The sequence below is a fragment of the Enhydra lutris genome, unplaced genomic scaffold (genome assembly GCF_002288905.1).
Source record: "Enhydra lutris kenyoni isolate GAN:26980312 unplaced genomic scaffold, ASM228890v2 scaffoldscaffold15, whole genome shotgun sequence".
NCBI classification, from domain to species: Eukaryota; Metazoa; Chordata; class Mammalia; order Carnivora; family Mustelidae; genus Enhydra; species Enhydra lutris.
The window spans coordinates 62,793,527-62,808,719 of NW_019154099.1; the positions used below are offsets into that span (position 1 = coordinate 62,793,527).

The window sequence follows — 15,193 nt, forward strand, 5'->3', positions numbered from 1 at the left end:
GCCCATGGCCCAGATGCACACACCTGCCAGTTGGAGCCCCAGGACTTGGAGGGGAGGGGACCAGCCTGATGTGCGGGCGGAATGGGGACCAGGACCCCTTGGGGCTCTGTGCACTGCGGACACCACCCAGAGACAGAGGCCACGAGAGGTCCCGGTTCGAGGCCCACGTGGGCGTCAGGCGGCCGCAGCTGACCATCTACACCCAGAGGACAGACGGGCAATGACACTCGGCTCTCGTCATGCTCGTAAGGATGAACCCAGAGCAGACGGAACATCTGGAAGCTAGGAAATGACGCTCATCGTCTCCTAACAGTCCCCGTGCCCCCTGGGTGCCGTAAGTGACGAGGATGAACTCCCGGGACCTCCCCGGGCCCCAGCGACAGGGTGGCCACAGCCCGCGGGGTCACCTGCCCCCAGCCCCCTTGCAGCCCCGGCTCCAATCAGGAAGCAGTGATAAGAGAAAGGCCACCAGCTGCCTGGAGCCAGGGCGACTGAACCTTGCCCTAGGGACCTGTCACGGCAGGACGGACGCACTGTCCTCAGCCGCACCATGGCGGGCCCACTGTGTCTTGTTCTGCTTGGCGCCTCCCTGGCAGGTGTCCTGCTCCCCGGGGGCGGCGGTAAGCTTCCCTTTGCTCTGCATATCGCAGAGATGGCCCTCAGGGAGAAGGAGGGAGGGCGGGGGCAGGCTGATGCCCCAAATCCAGTGAGGCACAGGGGCTCCCGTGGTATGACGCGGCCAGGCCTGGTGCCTCAGCCAAGGGTAGCCTGACGCCAGGCACAGGTGGGGAGTCAGACGGCAGACAGGGGTCACACACAGACGCTCATGGACAGAGAAGGAGGGAGAGACCAAGAGAGACAGAGAGACGTGCCCCCCCACGGCCAGAGCGAGCTGGGGGGCCCGGGGGTCACAGCAGAGAGGAGCTTCAGTGGCAGGAAGAGAGTGAGATGGAAGCCTCCCCCACTGGGCTGGCTTGGGCAGGGGCACAGGGTGCCTGGTTCAAGGCTGGACAGAGCTGGGTTTTCTGCACCTTCCAGGCTGTCCAGAGAGAAGAGGCCAAAAAAAGGGGAAGCAGAACCAAGCCAGAAGACAGGGCAGGGGAGCAGTGGCCCCGGGGCAGGTTGGGGGCCGGGGGCTGTTCCTGCCCTGGCTGAGAGGGGCAGGTGGGGCAGGCAGCGGGATCCCTGCGTGCGAGGCCACGGAGGCGGTGGGAAGCGAGAAGATGGGAGCGGGGAGGGACCCACGAGCTCAGGAGCGGGCGGACCTCTGGGGTGAAGGGGTGTCCACAGACAAGTTCGAGTTTGGAGTCAAACTTGGGGTGACGCCCACGTTGCCTTGGGCAGGAAAGCAACCTGAGGTGGGAGTGAAGCAAACGTTTATTGAGCACTAAGTGTGTACCCACCTCAAGCTAACGCAACTCAGAGACATGGGCAGGTGAGCCCCATTTGCCAGCTTTACTTATTTTTTTTAAGATTTAATAAAATCTTATTTATTTATTTGAGAGAGAGAGCGAGTGAGAGACAGCATGAGAAGGGAGGTCAGAGGGAGAAGCAGACTCCCCGTGGAGCTGGGAGCCCGATGCGGGACTCGATCCTGGGACTCCGGGATCACGACCAGAGCCGAAGGCAGCGGCCCAACCAACCGAGCCACCCAGGGGCCCACTGCCGGCTTAAGGAGCAGGGGAGCCAGCTGTGCCGAGGCGCGGCAGCCCAGCGCTGGTCCAGGGTCCAGTGCTGCGCGTGGGGAGACGTTCTGAGCGGAGGGCCTGCCCACGGGGAGACCAGGACCCAGGACGGCAACTGGGGGCCGCCTCTGATTGGGCAGGAAGGCAGAGAGGGGAGTGTGGGGCGAGAAAGCGTCTGGGCGCCCCAGCCTCCAGGGAGAGCGGGAGAGTGCAGGAGGGAGAGCGGGAGAGACACAGCCACTTTTCAGCGGGCCCGTCGTGAGTCTTTCGAGAGTCACAGACCAATCCAGTGGGTTTTGAAGTGAAATGGAACAGAAACCAAGTAAAAATGTTGTAATAAGTACTATTTCTTGAAAGTGTGCATGCGCGCGTGCGTGTGTGTGTGTGTCCCAGGACTTCATAATTGTGCTCACAGCAGCACCGCCGCTCCCCACTTAACGGCATCTGAGCCCTTGTGGGGGCTGGGGGCGGGGGGGGGCCAGGAGGCAGCAGCCCCAGGACTCCAGAGCAGGGAGAGGTGAGGGAGGGCTTGGGCAGCCACGTGAAGCTCTGGGGGACAGGCAGGAGGCTGGGGGCGGCGGGATGGGGCACGTGGACTTCCACACAGAAGGGTGCCTAGGGCCTGGTCACTTTGGGGTCACGAGGGAGCCGGGCACGAGGTGGGAGGGTTCTTGCTGCGTGGGGAAGAGCAGATCCTGCCCGGTAGCGGGAGAGCAGGAGGTGCCGAGGCCTTACAGGCGACACGGCCCTCCCTGTCCACTAGTGTTCCTCAGCCCGGAGCGCGCCAGCAGCGTCCTGGGGCGTGTCCGCAGGGCAAACTCGTTTTTGGAAGAGATGAAGAAAGGGAACCTGGAAAGAGAGTGCATGGAGGAGACGTGCTCCTTCGAGGAGGCCCGAGAAGTCTTCGAGGACACCGCCAAGACGGTAAGGGCTGGTGCGCGGGCGTCCTGCCGCTGCGCCCCTGCGTGGAGGCTGGCCCAGGGCGCTGCCAGGGACAGCGAGCAGCCCAGGGCCCCCGAGCTGTCCCGCGGGGGCGGTGGGGGCACTGAGGGCCGGCTGTGGTCCCATCCGGTGGGAGGGTCGTGAGGCCGTCCGGAGGTCTTGTTAAGCCAAGTCTACAATGTAAGGTGTTCATTTAAGAAACGATTCAAGGCCTCGGCCGCAATTCCATGGGTTGGGCCGCACACAGGGACATGGAGCCTGGCGGCCTTTGCCCAAATGCACGGCCGCCGCCATAACTGACGTGGGCACCTGCCTAGTTAAGGCACCGTCGGTAAACCTCCCCTCAGATAGAGACAAGCTGGCTCCAGATGTGGAAATACGGAGAAGCAAAGACTTCAGAACAGCTGGAACAAGTCTGAGGAAGAGAAGGAGTCACAGTCCATGCCTTACAGACGCCCCACGAAGTCACGCTGACCGCAGAGCCGTTAGCGTGTGTTCCGGGAAAGGGACAGACACATAGATCAGTGGGACAGACTATGAAGTCCCTAAACAGACCCACAAAAATAAGGCTGATTGATATTTGACAAACATTCATAAACAACCCAATGAAGGAAGAATTGTCTTTTTCAACTGATGGTATTGGGACAACTCCCCATCTCGACCTACGTGTCACCGTACAAAACTAACTCAAAATTATCCTAGACCTAAAGGTAGAACACAAACCTTCAGGGAGAAAATGGTCATGATATGGAATTAGGCAATATTTCTTAGACATACCAAAACCATGACCCATAAACAGAAAACAGGTAAATTAGGTTTACTCAAGATTTGAGACTTGCTCTGTGAGAAATCTTGAAGAATAAAGACACAAGCTACTAACTGAGAAGATGCTTGCTGACCGGACACCGGCTGAGGATCTGAACTCAGAGGATGAGAGGAACTTGCCCAGCCCAGCGGGAGAAGGCCAGTGACCAACGGGCCACACGGAGCAGAAGCTGTGACCAGACACGTCCCAGGGACGCACGGTGGGCAAGTGCGCACAGCTCTCGCGACCTGCTGGGCCCTCATGGGGACTCGAACCCCACCTGCAGGCTGGAAACCATGGACGGGACCCGCAACTGACAGTTGTGGCGGCCCGGACGCTGCTGCCCTCCGACCCCGCAACCCCACTCCTGAGCGTGCACCTGCTCACACAGATGCCTGACTGTGAACGTCTGTCACGACTCCGGTCAGCACCACCCCGGACGAGCAGCCATGGCCGCTGGACCGACCGGCAGCCTTCCAATCAGGGAGGCGACAAGCCGCTGGTGCCCTCGGGGCCGGGATGTCCCCGTGAAGGAGCTAGTCCCCCTCGCAGGTTGTGCGAGGTGCTCAGAAGTCGTGGCTGGGACCAAGAGCACATCTGTGGGCCTGGGGTGCTGCTGCTACGGGCTGCGAATGTCGGGGGCCGGGGCAGCTGTGTCTTGACCACGCCACTGGTGGCACACAACTGGGCCTGCGTTGGATTTCACAGGCTTATACACCAAAACAGCCATTTTTGCTGTGTGATTCTTTTCTCACTGGAATTCTAAAGAGACAGTGTCTGAGTTTCCAGAAGCTTCTGGGCTGCACCATAGAATGGCCAGAATTCACTCTCACAGCCCCAGAGGCTGTGAGTCCAAATCAAGGTGTTAGCAGGCATCAGCACAAAATGAACAAACACTTTAAATATGGAAAGGAATAGAGTCTTATTCGAGCCCAGGTGAGGACGGCTGCCCATGAGACACAACCTTCCCACAGAAGCCAGAGCTCCAGGGAAGCAATATTGAACACAGGATTATATATTCTTCCTATTACATCAAGAATTACAAACCATCATGAAGAACCTTCCAGGAATTCCAAACTGTATCTTATGCCTTTAGTACGTGCAAGGCTGCAGGTTTCAGAGGTGTGGGGACTTAGGGAGGCATTCGCTCTTAACTATACAGACATATACAGACATATTATGTATATATATTTTTAAGACTTTTAAAATTTATTTGACAGAGAGAGAGAGAGAGATCACAAGTAGGCAGAGAGGCAGACAGAGAGAGAGAGGAGGAAGCAGACTCCCTGCTGAGCAGGAAGCCCGATGTGGGGCTCGATCCCAGGACCCGGAGATCAAGACCTGAGCCGAAGGCAGAGGCTTAACCCATGGAGCCCCCAAGGCGCCCCCCCCCCCGTCTATACATTTTTTTAATGGGCTCCAAGCACAGAGCTAAACGCGGGGCTTGAATTCAGGACCCTGAGATCAAGACCTGAGCTGAGATCAAGAGTCAGAGACTTGACCGACTGAGCCGCCCAGGAGCCCCAGGGAGACCTTTACTCTTCTCTTTAGTTTGAAACGTTTCCTTTCGGTTATCCGCTAATGACGTACAATGTGCACCCAGGGCAGCAACAGAGCCTGTGCCCTGGAGGTTCTGCGGGGTCATTCCGACCTTGGTTCTGGGCAAGCGTAGCTCCTCCGGGCGCCCAGGAGCTGGGCCACAAGCACTGAGAGTGGCAAGGTTCCCTTCAGAGGTCTGCGGGAGCACGAGCTCGGTGCCCCTCCCTGAGCGTCGGGCGCTGCCAGCCATCCTGGGCCCTCCTGGCCTCATGGACTCAGCCCTCAGACCTCTGCTGTCTCCACATGTGGCTCTCGTGCCCTCTCCATCTCTCCTGAGAGCACTCAGGGTCGGCCCTGAGCCGGGGTTCTCCTCTCCAAGTCTTAATCTCATCGGCCCACACCCTATTTCCATGAAGACCACATTCTGAGGTTACACCTGAAGTTGGGAGGGGGGACACGGTCTGCTCAAACTACGAACACAGCAAAACTGATTTTTCAGACTATGAACATTTCTTAGTGTGATACAGGCTTTTGGTGGCCTGTTTTAATCTAATGACCAGTTACCATTTCCTCAATTTAACACGAGCATTCTCCAAGCATCTGACCCCTGACTGACTCTCTGACACAGATACCTTCACTCAGAACCACTTGTTGACCCACGTGGGTGTAGCAAACAGAGTGAACCATTTCTGGTACAATCCATTCCTTGGTGATTAACTTGGAGATAGATTCTCCAAGCTTCAGCAGAGCCGGTGCCTCTAGGATGATGGCAGTCCCATCTGTCAGACGCGCCAGGTCTGAGCGTCCCCTCGCAGGCTGAGGAGCCCCAGAGCGAAGGCACCAGGGAAGGGCTCCGCTTGGCAAAGGGTCCTACTGAGGCTGAGTGCGGTGGTCGTGTGAGACGTCGGTGTTCTCCCTAACATATTTTAAAATCTTCTTTCCCCTTTTAGACTGAATTCTGGAATAAATACGCAGGTAAGATGCCTTCTATTCTAATATTGGGTGGGGTTCGTTCGGACACTGAAATAGGGAGAAATCGTGTTTGAGTTTTGGAAATTCTTCCTCAGTTTCCTTTCTGTTCCTGCTTACGTCTTACTCACCTGAGACTTTTCCTCTCTGAGTGTTTTCATAATAGTTATTGTGAAATCTTTTTTTTTTTTTTTTAAAGATTTCATCCATTTATCTGTCAGAGAGAGAGGGAGAGAGAGCAAGCACAGGCACACAGAATGGCAGGCAGAGGCAGAGGGAGAAGCAGGCTCCCTGATGAGCAAGGAGCCCAATGTGGGACTCGATCCCAGGACGCTGGGATCATGACCTGAGCCGAAGGCAGCTGCTTAACCAACTGAGCCACCCAGGCGTCCCAGTGAAATCGTTTTTTTAACTTGATGCTAATTCTAGTTTTGTTGTTTACTTAAATGTAGACTTAATTAGTTCACTCTCACTTGCGGAGTACCAAACTCTATGATAACTTTCTTAATCCAAGGCATTAGGCAGAAGCAAAGAACAGGGTCTGAAAGGATAGGTTGTCTAAGAAGATGGAATGTTTGCCGGCTTGTGAAACGGTACAAATCATGAGTCATGTTTCATTCTGGTAACACTCTCCCAATTTCTCAAAATGCCAATCGGACCTGTCTCTAAAACAGATTGTCCGCAGGCACGGAGAAGCGTGATGCCCCGTGTTCCTGCTGGACAGTAATCTTTGCGCTCTGCTTTTCCCTCCAGGCCATGTGGGAAAAACCCCAGCGATGGGCTTTAGTTTCCTTCTCTGTGATGGAAGCCGGGCCCTGAGTCTGGCCTGGAGGCTCTCAGAGGGCACGGCCTAGGGAGGGGACATGAGCAGGACCTCCGCCCCACCGAGGACACCCCTGGGCCAGAGCTTCTGAGAGGCCGCCCCCTCTCTTAACTCCACCTGCTTCTCACGGGGCCTCACGGGGCCTCACGGGGCCTCACGTGCTTGCCAGTGCTAAGCCTGGCAGTGGGTATCCGGCAATCCCCTGCCCTCTGACCTCCCAGCCGGTCCCACATGGTCACTAGCCCCGAGCTCCTCACTCTGCTGAAAACACACTGTCAAACATCCCAGCAGAAACAGCAAAGCTGATCAACAGCCCAGTTAGATCAGAGCATCGCGTAGGTAGAGCCACAAAAGGTGGGGGTAAAATGAGGTCCAGATGGGAGACACGCTTACGGGGAGACAGGAGGGATTTCGAGTTTATTCCAGCCATCCGAACAGCACGTGCCAAGATCAACACAGCAAAGCCATTTCCATGGCCGTGGGAGCTGCTGGCCAGCTCAGGTTCCCAAACCCCGTCTCTGCAGATGGTGACCAGTGTGAGAGCAGTCCTTGCCAGAATGAGGGCCAGTGCAAAGACGGCCTCGGCGAGTACACGTGCGCCTGCTTGGAAGGATACGAAGGCAAAAACTGCGAACTGTGTGAGTTCTCTTCCCAGGGTCCCTTCAGCTCGGGCTTACCCGGCAGGGCAGGAACGAGGGAAGGAGCCCAGCCTCGTAGGTGCGAGTCTGCGCTCCCACGCGCTGTGCCCTTGTGGGCCCAGCAGAGCCAAGTGGCCCACGGTCTGCTCGGCTCTAGGTGGCAGACACACAGCCACGTCCCTTCCTCTGCGAGGCCGTGGCATGTTCGTGGAGCACGGGGCCCGTAACTCAGAGGAGCCACTCTCTCCGGTGACCCCCACCCCACACCAGCTACAGTTTTGCGGTCCCGGCTCTGAGTCACCACCTTCCACTCACTTCTCTTAGTACGAACGTCAATTCCAAATTCCGGGTTCGTCCAGTTATAGAAACATGATACCTTCAATGCATTCTACGTGGAAAAGTCACCGAGAGTTTTCCTGATTTGGTGATTAATTTAATAAACATTAGATCTGTATTAGCCGGTTCCCCCAAGAAGAGGACCTTCGTGATCTGCAGAATGGGCCCTGAGCTCCGGCCTCGGTGGGCTCATCCCCGCGGGGCCCGCCCGCCCACCTCTGCCGCTCACCACGCAGCGCAGCCCCGGGCCACCGTGCGTGTTCTCCACAGTGGCACTAACGTGGGTCTTCTCACTGTCATTATTTCGCCACCAAAACCCAAATGGTGGAACGTGACGTAGTCGGCCATGGTGGCACTGGGGACGTGAGGTGGGGGTCGGGGGTGGCATGTGTGCTGGAGACAACAGGCCGCTCCACGGGGGATCCCCTCAGCCTCGCCTCGATGACCCTGAAGCCCCACAGGTTCTCCATGTAGAGAGCGTCCCCTGATGGGCCAGGTGGCCCGAGTCCAGTGCACACCCCCGCCCAGACCCCGGGCTCTGAGATGCGTCCCAGCCCCTCTACGTCGTGAGGGATCCTCCAGCCTCCGTGGACGGGCTCGCAGCACCCCTCCCACCCCAGCTCGGCCTGAGCACCCATCCCCGGCCCGTCCTCCTGCCGGGGCCTGTGTGCACAGGGCTCGCGGCTGCGGGGCAGGGCGTGTGCCCTTCTGAGGGCTGAACTTGAGACCCGCCAGCCTCCAGGGCCCACCCAGGGCACGCTGAGGTTTCTGCGAGATCTCCTGGAGGTCTGGCGCCCGGGGCCCTGCAGACACCGTGCTGTCCCCACGTGGTCCGGGGAGCGGTGGGGCGAGATCGGTGTGGACACGGAGGGGTGGTCCCCGGCTCCTGGCCTGCTTTGGGCCCCCATCCTGTTGGCTTGGGCCCCACTGAGGGGCTCAGTTGCATGGTTCTGGCCCCTCGCTCCAGCTGGCGGGTCCACTGTGGGGTGGGCGGGTGGGCGTCTGGAGCTGCCGTCTGTCCTCCGGGCTTGGCGCAGCCTCGGTTCCCCGGGCTGTCCCCTCCTACAGCCATGCGGAAGCTGTGCAGTGTGGACAACGGGGACTGCGAGCAGTTCTGCAGGGAGGAGCAGAGCTCCGTGGTGTGCTCCTGCACCAGCGGCTACGTCCTCGCAGACAACGGCAAGTCCTGCATCTCCACAGGTAGGAGTGGGCGGGCCCGCCGGCGTCCCAGGGGGGCCACAAGGGGAGGGGACAGACTCAGGGTTTCTGGGAACCGTCTGAGGAACGGGCCAGCAGGATTGCCTAACCCCCCAGATGCCGGTGAAGACGGGGGTGGTGCCTGGCTCCCAGCCAACCCTGAAGCACCATGACCTGCCTGTGACCTTGGCATGCCCCGTTGCCCCGGGAGGCTGGGAGTTGGAGTGGGTGTGGGGCAGCACGGGCTGACTCTCGGGGCCAGGGATGTGGCAGGGCGGGTGCAGAGAGCCGCAAGGGGAGCCACGGAGGCGTCGGTCGTCTAGGCCCCAGCGATGGGTCTTTAGTTTCCTTCTCTGTGATGGAAGCCGGGCCCTGAGTCTGGCCTGGAGGCTCTCAGAGGGCACGGCCTAGGGAGGGGACATGAGCAGGACCTCCGCCCCACCGAGGACACCCCTGGGCCAGAGCTTCTGAGAGGCCGCCCCCTCTCTTAACTCCACCTGCTTCTCACGGGGCCTCACGGGGGCCTCACGTGCTCCTCAAAGCCGGGCACCCCGTCTAACCCACAGCTCTGGTCGGGGTGCTGAGTCTCGGGCGTTCCAGAAGGTGGGCATGTCCCTGCCCTGTGGCAGTGGCCTCCGTCATGTAACCCGGGCTCTCAGGGGTCCCCTCTGCTCCCCCACCCTCCTCCAGGTCGGGTTGGGAGAGCTGTGCGTGTGGGACAGGGAGGGTCTCGCCCTGCTGAAGCCAGCCTGTGTCCTTCCAGAGCCTTTCCCCTGTGGCAAAACCACGACGGGGCGCAGTAAAAGGTCCGTGGAGATCGCCCACAGTGGCCAGGGTCCCTCAGAGGCCGAGGCCGGCACGCAGGAACAGTATGACCCCGGGGACCTGCCTGCCACCCAGAGCACCCTGTTGCTGCTGCCGTTCAACGAGACAGACAGCAGCCCCGCGGAGGACTCGAGCGGCCTGGTCCGGATCGTGGGCGGGCAGGACTGCAAAGACGGCGAATGCCCCTGGCAGGTGACCACGCAGAGGGTCTGGGTGGCACAGGCAGGGGCACATCCCTCCGGCTCCAAGGTGGACGGAGCAGACATGTAACGTGGGCCCTGTCCCCCATCCCCACCCACCCCCCACGGTGCGCCCATGAAAGACAGACAGAAGACGTAGTCCTGTGGCCCCGACCCACTCTGGCTGCAGGCTCGGGTCGGCCAGGGGTGGGGTGGGGTGGGGGCTGCCCGGTGCCACCAAGCCCTCGTCTGGCTCTTCCGACCACCGGCGGGAGACTCGTTCCCCTCATTTCCTCTCTAATTCAGTTAAAGATGTTTCACCGAACATGTAAATCCTTGTCAGGCAGGTAGTATTTGGAGAAAGTGCATCGTGTGTTTGCCGAGGTAAAAAACCCCTTTCCACTTGTTGATTTGGACTGAGGTCGCCCGAGCTGGCAAAGAACAACACGGCACTTGTGCTTGGAGCCTCAGATAAACGATGACCAGTTTTTAACGTGAGTGTGTCCCAAAGACCACGTGGGACGCGTTGACACTAAAAACTGCTGTTTATCTGATTCGGGTTGAACTGGGTGTCCTCTGTCCTATCTGGCAATCCGCACTCAGGGCTTAGCGTTCAGGACCCCAAGCCAACACGGCTTCTCCTACAAGCAAAACCCCAACAATGGGCTCAGCTAGCCCCTACTCACAGCTCCGCAACGGGGTGCGTTTGCCTAAACTATCAGGAGGCCGGGGCACATTCAGAGAGAACAGCGTGGGTCCGATGTGGCGCGGACGCGGGGCATGGGCCGTGGGTCCGATGTGGCGCGGGCGCGGGGCATGGGCCGTGGGTCCAATGTGGCGCGGGCGCGGGGCATGGGCCGTGAGACAAGCTCTGCCCGACGTGTGCATGTCCAGATCTAGGAAGGGGCACGAGCCCAGCCGAGCCACCCCAGCTGGAGTTGGTGCGGGACACGCACCCCTGCTAGGTGCACATGCAGCTCTGTGGGGGCGGCCGGTGGAGCCCCCCCCGACCTCCGAGCCCAGGCGGCATGGCCATGGCTCTGGACGGCATTCCGTAGGCGGAGAGGGTGCGGGGATGTTCGTGGGCGGCGGTAATCCTGTCTGGGGGACTCCCAAGTCCTGCTCCCCAGCCCAACCTGGCGGCCTCCCTCCATGTTAGGGGAGGAGCTGGGGTCCGGGTACGGGAAGACTGTCCCTCACTGGCCACCCAGGCTGGCTTAGGGGCTCAAGGGTCATGCACAGACAGGGCGTCCGTGTCATTTCCCGCACATCACAGCAGTCTTCAAGGGCTTTCTCTGAGCCTGAGGTGCTGCTTATCCCATGGGCCGGCAGACACCCCCAGCCAGGAAGGCCGGGTCGCACCCCGCAGCGGGCACTCTGTCTCCAGATTCGCGGCCCTGCTCTCTGGGGGAAGGGGTGCTGTCCGCCGTGGCCCCCAGTGCTCATCCTGCCAGAGAGAGGGTCCCCTCTAGGGGGAGCCCGTGGATTCCAAGGACATTGCCCTTGACGGGGGCCTCTGTGGCCCCTTGGGGGACGACCTACCCCAGACACCGTTAATTTCTCCCTGAAGACGCGCCTGACGGGTCTTGGTTGAATTTCATAGCCATGTAGCAAACGTTTTCACATGGGAAATCAGGTTTCTATGAGAGCTCTGGAGGGGACGCGACTGCTCTGACCCCGGAGCCCGTGGTCTGGGTGTAGAAACCGCGGAAGCACGGCAGAACCGTCCCTGCGTGCCGTGCCGGGCCCTCCGTGGGGCTTCAGCAAATGTCTGCTCCGGGCGCAGGAGCTGCCCAAACCTGACCAGACCCCCCCCCCGGGGCATCCCCACCGCGAGCCCGACAGAGGGTCTGCAGGTCCCAGCGGGGAGGGCAGCAGGGGTAGTCCCTGGCCCCGGCGAGGATGTGGAGAGGAAGCTGGAGTCAGACCCCACCTGACCGCGGTGCCCCTCGCAGGCTCTGCTCATCAACGAGGAGAACGAGGGCTTCTGCGGAGGCACCATCCTGAGCGAGTACTACGTCCTCACGGCGGCTCACTGTCTCCAACAGGCCAAGAAGTTCACGGTAAGGGTAGGTAAGTGGCCACACGACCCCCTGCCCCCCCGCCCGGCGGGACCCCCGTCATTTCCTTACCTCTGGAGCCGCTAGCCGGAAACACTAGTTCACACAGGGGACACTGAGGCGCAGGTGGGGGGGCCACAGAGCAGGGAGGAGGGTGGCCCCGATGCGTGCCAGTCCAGGCCCAGAGTCGCGAGCCTCCCCTCTGCGTCCCTTCCTCCAGGAAGACTTCCAGGGCCCAGCGCGTGGCCCGCATGTTTTGTAACGTGCGTCCTCCTCTCGCAGCGCCAGCCACAAGCGCGGCCGCGCTGCGATCGTTAGCTCTCCCCGACAGGCGGAATAATTTGAGTGACGTATCTTCACCCAGTATATCCGAAACTGTAGTAGTAGTAGTTCAACGTGTCATCAATTTTAAAAGTATCAATGAGACCTTTTGAGTTTGTGTTTTCTTTCCCCTCTGAGAATTGACACTTGGCACGTCCCAGGTCCGGAGCTGGCGCCCCCGCGGCCCGGCAGTCCCGGGACACGTGTGCCTGATGTGCTGGCCCTGGTTATGGAGTGTGACCTGCGGTCGCCCCAGGGAGCGACCCTGGAGGTCATTCTTTGCTTTGAGCTCCCCCTTGTTGCTCAGATTTCCGGTGGCCGCACCCCACTTCCCGTACGGACGGAGAGGGCCGCTCGGAGCAGCAGCGCCGTGGGTGAGTGCCCGGCCCACCCCGAGCCGAGCCCCTCCGTGTCTGCGCCCCCCCGCAGGTGAACGGGACACGGACAAGGAGGAAGGCAACGAGGTCGCACACGAGGTGGAGATGGTCATCAGGCACAACCGCTTCGTCAGGGAGACCTACGACTTCGACATCGCCGTCATCAGGCTGAGGACGCCCATCACCTTCCGCATGAACGTGGCGCCCGCCTGCCTGCCCCAGAAGGACTGGGCCGAGTCCACGCTCATGACGCAGAAGACGGGCATCGTCAGCGGCTTCGGGAAGACCCACGAGAAGGGCCGCCTGTCCAGCACCCTCAAGATGATGGAGGTGCCGTACGTGGACAGGAACACGTGCAAGCTGTCCAGCAGCTTCAGCATCACCCAGAACATGTTCTGCGCCGGCTACGACTCGAAGCCCGAGGACGCCTGCCAGGGGGACAGCGGGGGCCCCCACGTCACCCGGTTCAGGGACACCTACTTCGTCACGGGCATTGTCAGCTGGGGAGAAGGATGTGCGCGCAAAGGGAAGTACGGGGTCTACACCAAGGTCACCAACTTCCTCAAGTGGATCGACAGATCCATGAAAGCCAAGTCCACGGCCCCGGCGCCCACGGGGGACCCTGCCCCTCATTAAAATCATTCCCCTCAAGCCCCACAGGCAGCCGCTGGTGTCTCGTTTGTGCCCACACGGGCCGCGCCCAGAGCCCGTCTCCCGTCCAGGACAGCGCGGTCCGGGTCGGTTCCCTGCGCTGCTTTCCTCTTGCTCTGCTGAAGACCACGTTCCTTCGGGACGCAGGACCCTGCCTTTCCCTCGCCGGGCTGGGGAGCTGCTTCGGGAAACGCTGTATGTTGAGGGATAGGAGTCTGGACCCCGGGGGATGAACAGAACCACGATGGGCCGTTCCTGGGCAGAGCAGGTCCCTCGAGGTTTGATTTCTTCGGGCTGTGGCGTGGCTCAGGACACTCGAATTACTGGGTGCTGGGAGCAGGGATCTGGCAGCCCACGGCCCGGGGTGGGGTGGGGGGCCCGGCACTGAGACAGGGTGGGAATGCGTCCCCGGGGGGAGCCTCTCTGAGAGCCTCTCACGGGCAGGGACGCGTCTGCGTGGACCTAGCAGCTGCTTCTCCCTCCTGGCCTCATGCTGGCCTCAGCCGGGGCCACCGCCGTCCCCTGAGCAGCTCCTAGGCTCCCGGAGGCGGCTGCCCCCAGCCCCAGCATTCAGTCAGTGTGGACGCGGCCCGCAGGGACCCCGAGTGTGCTCAATGTGCTGGTGGGGCCGCGGGAGGGACGCAACAATTTCTGTCCCCATCCGTGTGCTCCATGCCCCCAGCCGAAGCGGTCATGAGAAGCAACATGCTACGCGGCAGGTCAGCCCAGACCCGCCGGGGCGTTTTCCAAACGCCCCCGCACAGTTTGTGCTTTGTGTAACTTCGCTAAGCAAAGTTTCAAAGTTCGGGCACGAAGACGGCCCCGAATGTCACAAGCTGGGCAGAGTGTTTGGTAAACAGTGGGCATCACACGGTTCGGAAAATCAATGTGACCGGGTACGCAGGTTCCCGAGCCGGTCAGAGGCCGAGGGCCGCATGGGGCGGAGGCCCTCCTGGACAGAGGCCTCGGCCGCCGCCGCAGACGGCTGTCCCCTTGCTCGGTGCAGTGGCATGCCCCGCACGGGTTCGGAGGTCAGAGGTGGTCTGGGGCCCAGAGAACGGGCAGAAGGCCCACGGGTGAAAACCACCTTCCCTGCTACGGCTCCCATCTCTCGCTGTTGGCTGCTGATGGGCGACCGGCCTCACGTGTGCCTCAGAGGGGGAGACCGAGGCAGGACGGGGAGAAGGGGGAGCCCCGTTCTCTCCCCGGGTCAGCTTATCCAGAAGTAGACTCCAGTCAGTGAGGTTCTGGAGGAGATGGTGGGACACGATGGGTCCATCTGCTGGCCCCCGTGCCCAGAGCCAAGCCCCTCCCCGAGTGTCACTGCCACCGGGGGCCGGAGCTGAGGGAACCACCTCGCGTGCACGGACCTCAGCCAGGCTGGCCCCTGCGGGACATGAGCAGCTGGGGTGGACCCTGGGCCATGGGGGAACAGAGGGCGTGAGTGTGGCCCCGAGAGAGGTAGGGGTCTCAGGACCATCCCAGTGAGCCCGCCTGCTCCGTCGCCCGCCCCCCATCCTGTGAAGGGTCACAGTTGCCCCCCCCCACATGGGGGGCTTCTGCAGCGGAGCCTGAGTTCAAAGGTGGGATGGAGCGGCCTCATCAGTAGGGTTCTGTATAGGGGCAGCCCCCCCGCTACGGCCACCCCAGGAGTTGCTGGTCAAGGCAGGTCCCCGAGGACACCAACCCCCGTGGGAACACCCTTCAGAAGCACAATATTCCGTGTCCGAGCACTGGCAAGAAGTGCCTCTTCCTCCCAGACGGGACAGGTGGCTTTCTCTGGAGCCAGAGCACCCACAGGTGTCGGCGCGGGGCAGGGGGGCATGTGGTTGGATCCAGAGGGATG

At 60.8% G+C, this 15,193-nt stretch overlaps 1 protein-coding gene across 2 annotated transcripts; it reads left to right on the top strand.

Moving 5' to 3' along the window:
• The first annotated feature begins 550 nt into the window (after positions 1 to 550).
• LOC111146998 (coagulation factor X) lies at positions 551 to 13,342 on the top strand. Of its 2 annotated transcripts, none has more exons than XM_022502827.1 (8): positions 551 to 620; positions 2,449 to 2,609; positions 5,922 to 5,946; positions 7,288 to 7,401; positions 8,806 to 8,937; positions 9,698 to 9,951; positions 11,894 to 12,011; positions 12,749 to 13,342. In XM_022502827.1, the coding sequence occupies exons 1-8, from the start codon at positions 551 to 553 to the stop codon at positions 13,330 to 13,332; spliced, it is 1,458 nt and encodes a 485-aa protein (XP_022358535.1). In that variant the 3' UTR covers positions 13,333 to 13,342. The 2 variants fall into 2 exon arrangements, with proteins under 2 accessions (XP_022358535.1, XP_022358536.1); XM_022502828.1 differs by having other exon boundaries at positions 11,894 to 12,001.
• Positions 13,343 to 15,193: the final 1,851 nt, after the last annotated feature.

What these genes read in the sequence shown, in the direction of transcription:
- LOC111146998 (XM_022502827.1), top strand. Translation starts at nt 551, where the DNA reads ATGGCGGGCCCACTGTGTCTTGTTCTGCTTGGCGCCTCCCTGGCAGGT. An exon ending in CAAGTCCTGCATCTCCACAG is followed by an intron (nt 8,938 to 9,697) that starts GTAGGAGTGGGC and finishes GTGTCCTTCCAG; the next exon opens with AGCCTTTCCCCTGTGGCAAA. An exon ending in GAAGTTCACGGTAAGGGTAG is followed by an intron (nt 12,012 to 12,748) that starts GTAAGTGGCCAC and finishes GCCCCCCCGCAG; the next exon opens with GTGAACGGGACACGGACAAG.